The 15909-nt window shown below is 33.3% G+C and overlaps 1 protein-coding gene across 1 annotated transcript in view; it reads right to left on the bottom strand.

Moving 5' to 3' along the window:
- Tomosyn (syntaxin-binding protein tomosyn) overlaps positions 1 to 15909 on the bottom strand; it is a 660678-nt gene that overhangs the window by 73268 nt on the left and 571501 nt on the right. The window contains exon 14 of the mRNA XM_072530470.1: positions 12320 to 12370. Coding sequence (XP_072386571.1) covers positions 12320 to 12370 — 51 coding nt within the window. The remainder of the gene's footprint in view (positions 1 to 12319; positions 12371 to 15909) is intronic.

The raw sequence follows: 15909 nt of genomic DNA on the forward strand, positions 1-15909 counted from the left end.
TTAAAATATGTTATGTTTTTTTTTCTCGACCAAGTTATCTGTGATCTGACATTAATACTTAAATTTGCAGGTAGTTTAAAAAGTGTAAGACATTTAACACCAATAAACATAAAAGGCATTTTTAAGAGACAGGACGGACAAAAGACACACAGTTAAGAACACAGATCAGATTGAAATTAGAGTTACAGGTTTGGAAGTACAAGTCACCTCTTTGTCATGCTGAAAAAGTAAAATAGGGTAAAGAGAAAAAGTTACAGGCGTTCGAAAAGTTGAATTTACATTTAAAGTTTATATATATATAGGGTTTAAAAAATTGTTAAAATTTAAATTAGAGTATCGTTACTTACTATAGACCCTCTACGATTTAACTCGACTTTTAACAACAAAAAATAATAAAGTAACAAAAGTAGCGCAAATATTAGTATTAAAAACTTAAAAATATTGGTTATTAGGCGGTAAAAAATATCATTAGTCGGAATTTTTAGAAATATATTCACTTTTCTTCTAAAAAAAACTGCTGATCTGAGCATTGCAACGTAATTAGCATAAAACGGGAATTCTATGTTCATTATTCATTTTTCAGTACATTCTGTATTTGCTGTAAGTAATTTTGAACATTGTTGCTGATCTTAGCGTTATCTATTTTAGAGTCGTTATTCAAATTAAGTAAATTGCTTTAATAGTAGCTCCGATTTGATAAGTATTTATTGCCCAATCCTTTATTTCCGATACTATTATCAAAGAGTCTTACGTTTATTTCATTTTCTTTTCAATATTTGAATCCTCTTGCGTAAGTATTTGCATATTGTTAACAAGCCCATGTTGTTCTTCTATTTGACATAATACAAATATCAATGTAGGCTGGTCTAAAAATAAAAATATTGAAGTTTACCAGCAAACACTGCCTTACCAAAGAAAATAAACACCAATGAAATGAAATTTCAGAAAACATAGATCGACCATAGATTAGATCTTTACTCTAAGACAGCTGATTGAAAAAGGATGGGAATTCAATAGAACTATAATGCAAAGGCAGAACTTTCAGTTCCAAAAAAACTTATCCAGCTTGTTAAGTTATGTGCTGTAGATAGCTGTAGATCCAAAGTACGGATAGGTAACAAGCTCTCAGAATCTTTCGAAATAAGCAATGGCCTGAAACAAGGAGATGCGCTGTCACCTCTCCTCTTTAATATCATCCTGGAGAAAGTAGTAAGAGCAGCACACCTTACTGACAGAATTACTGACAGTAAATGGACCAAAATTACTACTAGCATACGCAGATGACATTGACATTGTGCGAAACACTGTCACCAATGTGAAGGAGACTTTTAATAAATTTTAGGTAGAGGCAAAGAAAACTGGTTTAAGGGTAAACGAAGAGAAAACCAAATGCATGTGCATCAACAAACAAAAGGGACGAGATAGAATAGGGCAAAATGTAACAATAGAGCTACATAACTTTGAAAGAATGAAGAGTTTTAAATATCTCGGAGCAACAATCACTGCAGATAACGATATCGCGGAAGAGATTAAAGGAAGAATTCAGGCAGCAAACAGATGTATGTACAGCCTCCACAATACTATTAAATCTAAAAGCCTAACACGAACATCAAAGATTAGAATATATAAAACGGTGATTATACTGGTGCTCATGTATGGGTGTGAGACGTGGACCCTGACCAAAGAAACTGAAAGAAAACAGATGTTTTGAGAGGAAAATGCTCAGAAGAATCTTTGGGCCTTATTACGGCATTAATAACAACCAATACCGAATGAGAACAAACGCTGAGGTCAAGCAGATGTATAGAGCGAGCGATATAGTCCAAGAGATTAAATCCCAACGTCTAAAATGGGCTGGCCATGTCCATAGACTCCCTAATAACCGTCTTGCCAAGTTAATATGGGAGGAAGCCCTCACAGGAAGAAGGCCCTTAGGACGTCCACGAATGCGATGGAGAGACAATATATGGTCAGATCTAAGAACAATGGAGCTGCCCACTGATCCAGCTATTATGGACGACCGTTCAAGATGGAAGCAAGTTGTGCAGTCAGCCAAAACCCACCCCGGGTTGTAGTGCTACGAGAAGAAGAAGAATGAAATGAAAAACAATACTGCTGAATAGGAAGAATTATTCTTTAACATAAAAAACGTTATTGTGATTGAACGATTCGGCAAGAATGCTAAGAAGCCACAAAAGTTTAATAAAAGGTACATGTTAAAACGCTTTGAAGAGAACTGAAGGAACCAATAGTACACGAAACAATTATTACATAAGAATTATTAATTGCATAGAAAAAAATCATAAAACTATCAAAAACCAAGACACTAAAACGTAACTCAAGTATCGTTGCTTGTTATATGACACTTGTTTTGTTGTACAGAATCTGGCAGCAGAAACCGGGATTAATACAAGAGAGTATTTGTGATGACATTACTTGACGTCACTGTTTTAGTTGGCGTTCCTGAAAATTACTAACTGTGGTTTGTTATCACACGTCATTCAATCTGTCACAAGAATATAACTAGTTTGGCCAAATACCCAGGTAGGTGGAGGTGGAAAAACTAAAGAAGAAGAATAACAGAACTAGTTCTTTGAAATTTAATGTTTATACACTAATAAATGAGAAATATTATAATATTCAAAATTTACGTCCCTAAAATCATAAATATTGGAGGCCACTTGTAAAGAAACGCTTCACGATTTTGTCCAAACACAACGCATTAATAGTAAACAATTTTCGTATTAGAAAAGATCGAGTTTGAGGTTATGTAAAAGACTATTTATTTAAAAGACCCGTTCCACCAGCGCGACTGAAAAAGATGCAAAGTTCCCGAAAAGATGCAAACCAGTTCCTGCATCTCTTTCTAATGCGTAGGGTTTATTGACCACGTGACCTTCCATTACCAAACACAAGTGAAGTAGCAACTTTAATAAAACTTACATGTTTGATGTACAGGAAGTTCGGAAAATACTTGAAAACCTGAAGAACCGAAAAGCAGCAGGTAAAGACGGGATATCAAACGAGTTACTGAAATATTGTGGAGCAGTAATGACAGAACAATTAACAACATTAATTAATAAAATTATAAAACACAAAGTCTTTTATACTAAAATGCAATAGACAGCATTTCTGTGTCTGATTGACCTAAAGAAAGCGATTGACAGAGTAAGACTCAAAGATGTAATCCATCTTCTGTATAATAGAGAAGTTCCCCTAAATATTATAAAAACTATCAACAACAAAATGGAAGTCAGAATAGATGGACAACTTACAGAACACATAGAAATAGGCAGCGGAATAAGACAAGGGGTTTCACTGAGCCCCATGCTCTTCAATTTAATCATAGATAAAATCATGAAAAGCGTTAACAAAGGAAGAGGATACAGAATGGGAAATAAACAAATAAAAATACTCTGTTACGCAGACGACGCAATATTGATAGCTCAAGATAAGGATAGTCTGCAAAGACTGGTCCACAGATTTAACATTAGAGCAAAAGAATTTAATATGACAATCTCATCTTAGAAAACTAAAACAAGAGTAGTCAGCAAAGAACCAACCAGGTGTAAAATAGAAATTGATGGCATCAGTATTAAACAAGTAATGGAAATAAAATACCCGTAAATTCCACTGTTTAGCTATGGAGACCTGGACAAAGAAGTGAGAGATCAAGTACAAAAAGCAAATAGACTGGCAGGATGCCTTAATAATACTATGTGGCGAAACAGACACATTAACACTGAGATAAAGTCAAGAATTTATAAAGCCAGTGTAATATCAATAATGACATATGCCTCAGAAATAAGACCCGACACAACCACAACGCAAAGGCTACTGAAAACGGCAGAGATGAGAGTACTGAGAAGAATTACAGGAAATACGCTGAGAGATCGAAAGAGAAGTGAAGACATTAGAAGAAAATGTAACGTACAGTGTATAAATGAATGGACACCAAATAGAAAAAAGAGTGGAATAACCACATAAGCACAATGGAGGAGACCCGTGTCGTCAAAATAGCAAGTCACCAATCGGCAAAAGAAGTATCGGACGAGACAAACTTCCATAGAGGTATTAATCCGCCAATGAACAAGCAGAATTGCTTATGAAGAATGTTTGATGTAAAAAGTCGAGTGGTAGCTACATGGTATTGTTTCTGCTTTTGGACCTGGATAATTCGGGTTCGAATCTTCCACTGACTTTTCTTTTTGTTTATAAATTTGGTGTAAAAAACAACATATTTTACAACAGTCTATAAATCGCAAAGACTCCTTGGTCGTTGACCTTTGCAATGAAAGGGAGTATAATACAATTGTATCATTTATCAGCTCTGTACATTTCATTCTTCTTTATTCAGTCTCAGTGCACACTTTCTTCATTTTATAGACTCTTTAGTTGTCATTTCTCTATCATTTTTAAATTCCTTAATAAAATCAGATGAAAAGTCGAATAACACTTTTAAAATAGCCGTAAATATATATATCTATAAAGCTTAGATAAACTTTAATTTGATAAAATATCTAGCAATTTTCAAGGTAAAAATTTTATAAAGTTATATTTTTTACCGCCCTATTCCCAGTATTTTAAAATATCTTAAATTAGTAAAACTAAATTTCAATTTTTTAAACTCGCTTCAACAACTTAACTACAAGTGATGTAAGAGAAAACTACAGTGTGGTGGTAAACTCTACAACAAACTAAACGCCTAAGAAATGCAAAACACCGTTCAAGTGATGTTCGAAACGATACTGCTATTGCTTCTTGAAAATACAGTTATCAATAAACTAATGGAAAGAGATTTTCTACAGTTGTATCGTTAATACCAAAATCGATCTAGTGTCAATAGTTAAGTAGGTAGAAGGAGAGGTGATGAAAATGAGCTACAAATAGACACAGCCTATTACAAAGTAATATATAACTTTAAAATAAATATTATACTTAATAATACCATTATGTAAAAGAATATATTACAAATTCGATTAAAATTAAAAATGTTTACTTATAACCAACTGCCTCTAAAAGAGCAACATTATTTTAAATATTTCACTTGAGATAGAAGTATAAATAGACATTTTTCAGAACTATTGTAGTAAATGACACCTATGATTTAATACCAAATGTAAATAAATCCAATATTTAACCTCACATTACTATGGTTAGACCATCGAGGTTAGAGGCTTATGTTACGATCTTCATTATTATGTGGCGTAGAGTAGTTCTAGTTCCAGTTATTTATACCTAAAATTGTTTTTCCTTCTTTGATTGGTTATGGTATAAGTAGTGGTATATTACATGCTAAACATCTGTATTTGGGCCACATACTTCAAAACTATAATTACTCTCTTTTACACGTTATCATGTAAGGAAGAGTAGAGTGAAGAAAATACTTTGAAAGAAGGAAGCTTAAACTGATATTTCACCTTACAAAAGATAGGGAAGTGTTTAAAGAAATGATTGCCAACCTTCGCAAAAAAAAGTATGTACCTTCTTCTTCTTCTTTTGCCATCATAACCCTGGATGGGTCTTTGCCTGTCTAACTATGTCCTTCCATTCGGATCTCTCTTGGACCCTTCTCCTCCATTGTTTATATTCATGGTTTTCAAGTCGCCTTCAACGTCATCCAACCATTTTATCATGGGCCTTCCTTTTTTCCGCCTTCCTTCCGGCTTCCTCTGTAACATCTTCTTTGTCGTTTTCGTGTCTTCTCGTCGCTGAACATGTCCCAGCCAGTCTTTGACTTTTCACAAATCTTAAAATGTCATACCCTTCATTCAGTTCATTAACCTTGTCGTTTCTCCTGATTCTCCGTCTTCCTCTTGCACCGGATCATATACTTTTCTCAGTATCTTTTTCTCGAATGTCCTGAGTTGGGCTTCCTCTTTTTTCGTTATTACCCAGGTTTCACAACCATAGGTAACTAAGGGTCTAATCAAAGTTCTGTAGATAGTCATGTTGGTTCTTTTGTCTAATAATTTTGTTTAAGTATGTACCTAATTGTGATATATTCTATAAAAGTAAACTGCTGTCTCTTATATTTTCTCTTTTTGTTTCAGCAGTTCGGTTGTAAGTAAGCGCTTCTTCTATGATCTGTTTTTCAAAACTAAAAAGAATACATTTGAATTATGTTGTCTGTGTGCTTGGTTGAAATCATATACATAAACTGATCGTTGCAATACCAGCCCGTTCTCCCAGTACGATAGAGAAAACTGACGCAAAGCAGTCCCTGCATCTCTTTCTAATTTGACAGATTTATAAACCACGTGACCTAAATAACCAACGAGAAGGTCACTTGGTCGATAAACCCGTCCCATTAGACAGAGATTCAGGGACTGCTTTGCGTCAGTTTTCTCTGTCGCACTGGGGGAACGCTACTGTATTGCAGCAGTCAGTGTATCTTGTAATATATGTCTATGGTTGAAACATGACCACATTAAATTTCGTGAAAATTATTTGAATGACAGAAAATACACACCATATTACGTGGCTTAACTCTATCCTCCAGAAACAAATTTTCTATAATTTGTTTTATAGAAAGCAGTGTATCTAGCTTCTATCTATCACGCTATAGCAGCGTGACTAGTCCATGAGGTGGAAACCTTGGCTAAGAAAGCTGACTTTTTCTTTCCAAGTTTGACTTCGGTCTACACACCATCAGAGTGTGAAAGAAACGCCGTCATTTATAAAAAATATTAACGAAATTGGAAAGACACAGGTATTTTCCAAACATAACTGATTTGTATTTTTCTATTGCATATTTAGAGGTGTCCTACTTCTAAGAACAACATGTTTAATGTCAATATAAAAGAGAAGAATCCGGTAAGATTTTTGGAAACTTTTTTGGGTGTCAATAAGACTTTCAAATTCATTTTTTTAAATTTTTAAATCCGTTTTAGGTTCTACAATTTCCTATGAATATTTAAGGCAGCCCAGATATATATACTGCGGTATTAATGCGATTTTTACTCATTTAATCATCTTCCCATCGTCTTATTAAACCATTAAAGTTTTTGCGTATAAGCAATTTGTACGAAATATTTTATTCGTCTTCTGAATATTCAAGTAATTATGTAATCAGCTTTTGATTACGTCCATATTTACCATTTAGGAGCCGTCTTCTACAGAAGACTGGTGACCATCATATGATATGTTTGTCTGTTTTGTGCCGCATGTTTTATGTTAGCTGCTGTTCAAGTTTCTCAGCCAGGGTTTTTTCTTTCTTCCTAGAACTCTCCTACCTTTTTATATATAGAAACACTAAAAATTTGGTTTTATTTGAGTTTATTTTAATGCCCATTTCCATGCTCCTACCTCGTGAATACGATCAAGCAAAATTTGGAGACCTTAAATATTATCTGACAGAGTTACTGTATCGTGTGCATATCTAATCATATTAAGTAGTTCCCTTTTAAATAACTGGTCCGAGTAAACATTGAACAATGTTGGCGACAAAATGCAACCTTGGCTCACTCCTCGTTGTATGGAGATTTCATCGGTGTAGTTATTCCCAATTTTTACGATACCAGTTTGATTCCAGTACAAATCTTTAATGACACGAATATATTTGCATTAATTTTACATGCTGTACTTTATCGAATGCCTTTTTGAAGTCCACGAAACATGCAATGGAAATATTCCTGTCCCTATCTCTTATATTATGTTTCTAATGTCACTGTCATATTAAATGATCTCCCTGAGAATTATTGTAAGTTGGTGTGTGATATTATCAGAAGACTTATTGAAATCGATGGAACAGATGAGTATTCCAGGGTTGTCTTATTGTCATCTTTCCTAACATAAAATGATAGTAAGAGTTGTCTTTTTACTCATATATTTATTTTACATTCTTTGTCTTCTTCTATTAGCCTTTTCTTATGTACTATTGAATGTAGGCTTTCACTTGAACTTTTCACTCTTATCTTATCTCTTCTAGGTGGTCAGCTGTGTTCTTTTGGACAATACAGTTTCTTGCCGATTGCTCATTATTTTTTCTTGTTACGTTTCCAACCTAGTTCTATTTTATTTGAGAAATTTTAGTGATTAGATCTTCCACTTTTGTTCCATTTTTTATGTTATTATTTGATATAATGTTGTCTTACAAGTATTCCTGACACAGCTAGTTCCATATTCAACATGTTACTTTTAACCTGTTAGGTGATAACTCAGGAGGTGTTTATCCATCGAATTGGTCTTTACTAGTAACATGGTATTGTCAAATATTTTTTCATTTTTAATTAAATTTAAAGTCATATGTCTATTTCTTAGTAATCTTCTTTCTGTTTCCGACTGCGCAGATTCTCCTAGTGATCTACGATTCATCGACTTTTTCGATTTAATTTTCATCTAACTATAAAATTGTGGCATTTTAATATGCCAGTTTTCTTTTTGTTTATACTCACCTTAAAATCGATGTTCTTTGTGTTCAAAGTAGCTGTTTTCCTTTCGGAAACCTTCTGCTCTACAAGGGTTGTAGTGTTGCTATTCTGAGCCAATTCCTGATCGTTTTCCGCAATATTTCAGTTATATTAGCGCATGTTTGTCCAACATATTTTGAAATGTGCTTGATATTCAAAGTAGTTCTTTCATATTTCAGCTGATAAACATGACATGGACGTAAAATCATAGATTATGAACGTATTGGCCATGGATCTTGATTAGCCATTACTCTCCATTTAAATTCTTAAACTGTTCTTTAAATGTATAAGTAAAAATCTAATTTTTATTTTATATATCAGACCCTTTGCTACGTTTATTTTCATATTTCCATTATATTTGAAAGCAACCATTACATTATTTATTTTTTAAACAATTGCTCAGAGCTCTATATTAGCGAGTGCCTTATTCTGCCGATAAACATTATATGGTCGCGAAATCATAGATAAGCAACGTATTGGCCATCGATCTTGATTAGACATTACTCCTCATTTAAATTCTTAAACTGTTCTTCAAATGTATGAGAAAAAATCTAATTTCGGTCTTATTTTATATATTATCAGACCATTTGTCACATTTACTTTCATATTTCCATTATATTTGTTACGAAAATTCTATATTTGGAAGCAATCATTACATTATTGATTTTCTGAACTCAATATTAGCGAGTGCCTTATTGTCATCAATACGAATCATTCTACTATAACATTGATAAAAGCAGGTCTGTTATATTCTTCTTGTTGGTTAGCTATTATTACAGTTATCGTCACCTTTAATACTGCTGCTTTAAACAGCCTAACAAAATTACAGTCTCACATAATCTTCGTATGCTTCTTCTGCCCAGTTTCGTTCCCTGTATAATAAACTGAAGCAACATAAATCTCTTTCTTCTCATAATATGGCCTAAATACTGTAACTTCCTCATTTCCATTCTATTCAATTGCTCCTTTTTCATTCGTTTCAAAATGTTGTTGTTCACAACCTTATTGTTTGTTCACTCAGGATATTTTGAAGATTTTCCTCTAAGTCTACATCTCAAATGCCTCTACTCTGTTGCTAATGTCATGTTTTAGCGTCCATGACTCTATTCCATACAATACAGAAAAGTAATAACATCTCAGTATTCGTTCTTTGAGTTGCAGGCTCAGATCACTGTGTCTAAATACTTTTCTCATACTATTAAATAGTTTCTCAGGACTTTGCTAATCTTGACTTGATTTCTTGCGTATAATCGTTGTTTTCGGTTACCACTATTCCCCCTTTTCAACGAGTTAATCGTTTAACGAGCCCGTAATCCATAACCTCTCTTGTCGTTGTGTCTTTGCAATGGTTATGAATTAAACATGATATTTAAAGTTAGTCCGCCCTCTTTGCTAGTGTTCCCTAAACTATCTCCTCTGAGTACAAGTTTAAGAGCAGCGAAGACAGTATGCACTCCTGCCTTACTCCTTGTTGTATCTCTATTTCATCTGATAATTTGTTACCAACTTTTACAGACACAACTTGATTAAAATACAGTCTTGGTATTCCTCTAATTTCTTTCATATCCAGATTTTTGTCTCGAAGTATTTGTAGGAAGCGGTACGTCGGACTTTGTCAAATGCTTTGTTGTAATCAAGGATTTTTTATTTATCGTATGGCAATTACAACACATTTAGAACAAATACACAAACACTAGTAATATAGGTATTTGACAAACTTTAAATAGTTACAAACAAACATCAAGTGTATTTATATAATCAATTGACTCTGAAGTTGCAAACAGGAAGTCTTCAGGGCTACCATTCTAGGATCTTGAGGGACACACTTGGTTCTCCCCACAGTCACATTGAAGAGACGGGTTCTTTCCCCATTTATGTAGCATGTATGCACATCTGCCATGTCTGGTTCGGATCCTATTTAGAGTGGACCATGTTTTGCGTGGAAGAATAAAAAATTGGTGGCTTGTGGGTAATGCAGGGCATGTTATTTTGCCATTCGTTCCATTCTTGGGACCATGCATTCGTGATGTTGAACTCCTCATGTATCATTCTTGCCGTTTTCATTGGTGGTTTTCTAGAACGGAGACGGGTATTTCGTGCATCCTCGGTATCTTGGTGGATCGGCAGGTTTATATTGTTCATGATCTTTTTGTATTCACGTGTAAGTGCGTCGACTCGTCGTAAATGTGGAGGTGGGATGTGACTTAATACTGGAAGCCATTGGGTGGGAGTTGAAATAATTGTACCAGCTATCATCCTCATAGTGCTGTGCAGCTGATTGTCGACCTTTTTTACGTGTGGACTGTGTAGCCAGACTGGAGCACAATATTCAGCGGTCGAGAAAACAAGGGCTAAGGCAGTAGAGCGGAGAGTGGAAACCGATGCTCCCCAGGTGGTACCGCAGAGCTTCTGTATAATGTTATTTCTTGTACTCAACTTTTGGGCAGTTTTTGTTAAATGCTCTTTAAATGATAGCGTTCTGTCTAGTGTTACGCCCAGGTACTTCGGTGTTTTGTTGTGGGTAAGTGTGGTATTTTCAAACCGTATGTTGAGTTCCTTTCCAGCAAGTTTATTGTTCAGGTGAAAGCAACTAACTTCTGTTTTGGATGCATTTGGTTGAAGTCGCCACTTGCGAAAATATTTGCTCAATGTATATAAGTCTGCCGTCAGAACGTCTTCAGACGTTTCTAGTATTCTGCATCGTGTAGCGAGGGCCCAGTCATCGGCGTATCAAGGAAACAGACATATAGAGGCTGGTTCACATCCATAAATCTTTATGCTAATACATTTAAGGCAAACAAGGCATCCCTTGTATCCAATGCGTGTCTGAAGTTAAACAATATCTTTCTCATGCTTTCTGAAAATCTTTTGATGTCTGATTTTCAAGAATATCTTTAAAGCTCTTTACGGTGATGGCATGATGTATGGTCTAGCGTTACCTTTTTCTGTTATATTAATAAACCATTTCTTTTTGTTGCACTATTTTTATCCATCTAATTGCTACATTTTGTCTTCTGTAGTAATTAGTATTAGGTCTTCCTTTGCAGTACACACGTACCAAAAAATTATTCAACATTTATTGTTTAATAAATGGATAAACTTATAAATTTGGATCAAAAAAAAATAAATAAAAAAAATTCTGAAAAATTATGTAAACTGATAATTACACTTCTAGGAAAATTTCAAACTTTTTCTTTCAAAATTCATTATTGTAACATAAAGTTCATAATGTTTTAATAAAAATAGCTTACAGCATATTTTGTGCATTATATTCCTCACTACAATTCAAAAATATTAGAGAGAAGTGTCTGCCCTAGTTACTGTCGACAAAAGGTTTTCCCAAATTGGTTATAAGAGAAATATACAAAAATGTTAAACAAAAAAAACTTGAATATTCATAGTAGTTATTTTCTTTTGTTAGTTTGTATTATATAAGAACACAATTAAAAATTTTAATGGGTGCTCTTAAATATAGTTGCGAATAATACTGGCGTAAAAACAACTGGACCAGTGCAATGAACAGAAAATAAAATCGATTTTAATCGGAGTTTATCAAAAAGGACAAAAATGTTTAACAGAAATGTACTAAAAGCATATACTTGGTATTAGGTTGTATCTACTTGTGTAAACTATAAGAAAAATAGAGACAAACTGTTTGGAGTTTTTAAATACATTAAAAACGTCCAAAAAGTATGCAAAAAAAGTTGAAATTAAATTAAAAGGTTAAAAGAAAGAGATGAAAAATAAATAAACAAAAAACAGGTTAAAGAAACTTATCCAGGTTGATAGATTGACCATTAAGCAAGGTAGTTTGTCATAAAAATGGTATATCTCAAATGAGTACATGATTAAGAACACTATGTAATGTAAAAGAAAGAAGAAATGCTAACGCTCGATGAATTCCTTACCTGATACACGGTCGCAACAACTACAAAGTACTTTTGATCTCTTTGTAACTCCTAGAAAATATTTACGAAATTATACTCAGTGTTAATGTTAAATATTCTACTTTGTTCTCAATTAGTCGGCCAAAGCTGCATTCCTTTAGATTGTAGTCATTAGTCGAAATTGGAAAATATCTAGTTAGTTTCTAGGAAGTACCAAGGTTAGTTGACATTTATGGATAACGGAAAGAGTTTTACATTAATTCTTGCAATTTAAAGTCCAATAAACTACTAAATATTAAAAAACCTTATAGATATAAAGAAAAATTAACAATTGAATAATTGTTATTACTGTTCTTGAAAGATAAATCAATTGTTAGAAAATATCTAACAGTATTTGTATTAATTACTCGAAGATATTGCTAGTTATCTTCGTCACACTATTACAAACAATATAAATGCACAAACACGTACACACGCCCAAAAAATCATATTCAAAGTCACGAAAGTAGAGAGACAAGTTGGTTTCTGGCAAAAATTGCATCATAGCCCAGTAAAATGCAAGCGCACGTCGCGCGTCGGTAAATGCAGAGCTCTGCACATTGTAATGTAGTTATTCTCCATGGAAAATAGCTAAACTACCAATGCGGATGACGCCTGGTGGAGAATAGCTACACCAGAGTCTGCAGAGATCTGCGTTACCGACGTGCACTCGCACTGCGCCATGATGCCATTTGTGCGAGAAACATCCTTGTTTATCTACTCACGAAAGTTGTGAGACAAGACCGTATTGTGAATCCCATTTTATTCAACATATATGACGAAAGGAAAATGCGGAAGAACATTGAAGGGTGTCGTGGCGGTATCACTATAGGTGAAAAAATATATAATTGGAGATATGCAGACAAAAAAGAAACACCAACGATCATAATAACAAACAGCCCCAACAAAAATCAAAGTTGTCTACAGGAAATCAAAAATATCACATCTATCGATGATTTTTCCTAGGTTTCCTTATAATCATAATAGTTTCGAAAAGTGTACTAAAGAAATAAAGCGAAAATCAGCAATTGCAAAGAAGCTAAGGATATTTACTGAATAAAGGATACATGTAAAAACATAAAGTAACTGTCGACATCAAAACCAGGCTCGTAAGAAGCTTGGATTTCCTAGTTTTTTTTTTGTAAGCTGCCGAATGCTATAACGAGAAAGATAAAAGGCTAACAGATACATTTAAAAGGTTCTGCTGGAGATTAATTCTAAGAATCCCCTACTAAGATATGTCGGAAACGTTTTGCGAATATATAGTATGAAGAAACTTACCAAATAAAGGAAAAAGAGGTAGAGTAAAATCTACCACAAGATACACGGACTGCATTTTCGTAACCAAAGACAGAAGATAAAGAAAAATAGAGAAACATCGGAAAGATCAGTAATCAGGTTAACGACTAAGACTTTTTAATACATTTAATACTATCTAATAATAGCGATTTTTAATCTAGTAATTGTTGATTTAATCTAAAAATGGATTAGCAGTATAAAGTAAAGAGAACAATTTTGAATTATCAAGCTCTTGAAATAATTCGTTCAGTGTTAAAATTCGTTCAAGAAGAAGCAACCGCTGATAAATAATCTTGACATATCTTGATAAATAATCTAATAAGTAGAATACTAAGAAAAGACACTTTTGGGTTGCATCTTCAGGAGTTTCTATGTGTAGCATCAAAAATATCGCAAAGGAGGGCCACGAAATTGAAGCGGAAAATATATCCGGTTTTGCCACTTCTACTCAGAGACGGATAAGATCTTCAAAAATATAACTCAACAGTTCAACAATGCCTGCCACTTCGGCTGATTATTCGTTCTCATATAACTGAAAAACAAGTACCCACTGTAAATTGGGAATCTCAGATTTAGTTGAAAAACATTATATAAGACCCCTAAAGTTATATTAATTAAGACAGATTAAATAAGAGATCTAAAAAAATATTTATTATGTTTAATGATGAAACGAATTCACTTTCCAGTCATAGTTGCAGTAATAGTTGGAGTGATAAGTCTAATGAATTAAGTAGCACTGAAAAATTATTCTAGAACACGAAATATAGAGTAACTTTTAATTATATTCAAAAATTGTTCGATGAGTTCTGTGAATCATGAGTGAGAAAAAATTGTAGACAAAATGAAAATTATTGAGGATGATTTCATTCCATATGAGCCATTATTTGATGCTGCCATAAAATCATGTATTATTTCTAGATGAAGATTTTAATAGTGAAGACATATTCCCAGACTCAGAATCAGACACTGACGACAGCGATTTAATTGATTTAATTCAAAATTCTATTTTTTTATTATCAGTCAATCCTTCTTATAATGTATATTATTGCGTTCGTCAGACGTGGAAAATACAGTACTCAGTTAAGTGTAATCAGTTTCAAACCATCACAACATAATTACATTATCATTAAATAACATTTAAGGACAATAACAATACAAACTTTAAATAAGTAAATGCAACTTGTTATATAGTTATTATTTTGCAAAACAATGATTCATGTCAACAACATTTCTGTTCATACAAAGAAATCAATCAATATTTATAGGAACCGTGGCAACCCTGTAATGTAAGCTACTAAGAAATTCTGCATTCCTCCTCTGGTTTGCGCATAGCTCACGTTTAGTGCTATCTTGGGCGTACAGTACACGCCAAAGAGAACTAGGTTTAACTCTTTGGCAGTTCCTAAGTTAGATTTCGTTTATTCTGGCGATATAAACCACGTATCTTCAGTTGTGACAATTATAGCGAAAATTTGCAATATTCTAATGAAAATACTTATTCTTAAGAATTATTTTCAACTCTACCACATCCATAATATTGCCTGCACTGCAAATAAAAATATATTATATCTATAAGTACGCTTTATTAAGAGTAGCCAGCAAAATTCTACATTTTTAGAATTAAAAAAATCTATTCACAGACACACAAATTAAATTTATTAATATAATAACGTATACTCATTTCCGTTATCCAAATAGAAACAGTGTATTCAGGTAAGAAGATAAAAACTATTATGTTGTTAGTTACAAATAAGATGCTGAAACAATGTGAAAACTTACAGAGGATCTCATTACTCTATCATATTACATTAAATACTCTTAACTCAAACCTGTACAATTTACAAGAACAATATTTGTTAACGTTATAAGTATAATAAATAGATATTAAAATTACTTTTTGCAGAAACCGTCAATAAGCTACGATCGTTGCCCTTTGATAGGTCCACAAATCCTACAGGTATCGGACTCATGCCCTGCGCAATAAAAAAAGTAGACAAAAACTTTCAATGCCATAAGTTTGTTTGTGAAAATTTTAGAGAATTTCCTTGAGATTGGTCAACCGTCTCATCCTGGGTTTAGCGCAAAAGAAAATAAAGTAACAATTTTTCTACGTTATTAATAAAAGTCTTTTAACGTCGTTAATCTAACATTCGATTCGGAATGAAAACTATTTTGTATACAATTTAAATGGCATATCTGATGAAAAGTTCAACACTGACCAAATTACCAAAAAAATATTTGTCAAAAAGTTCGACAAAACATTATTGAACACA

Source organism: Diabrotica undecimpunctata, chromosome 4, assembly GCF_040954645.1.
Source record: "Diabrotica undecimpunctata isolate CICGRU chromosome 4, icDiaUnde3, whole genome shotgun sequence".
Taxonomy (NCBI): Eukaryota; Metazoa; Arthropoda; class Insecta; order Coleoptera; family Chrysomelidae; genus Diabrotica; species Diabrotica undecimpunctata.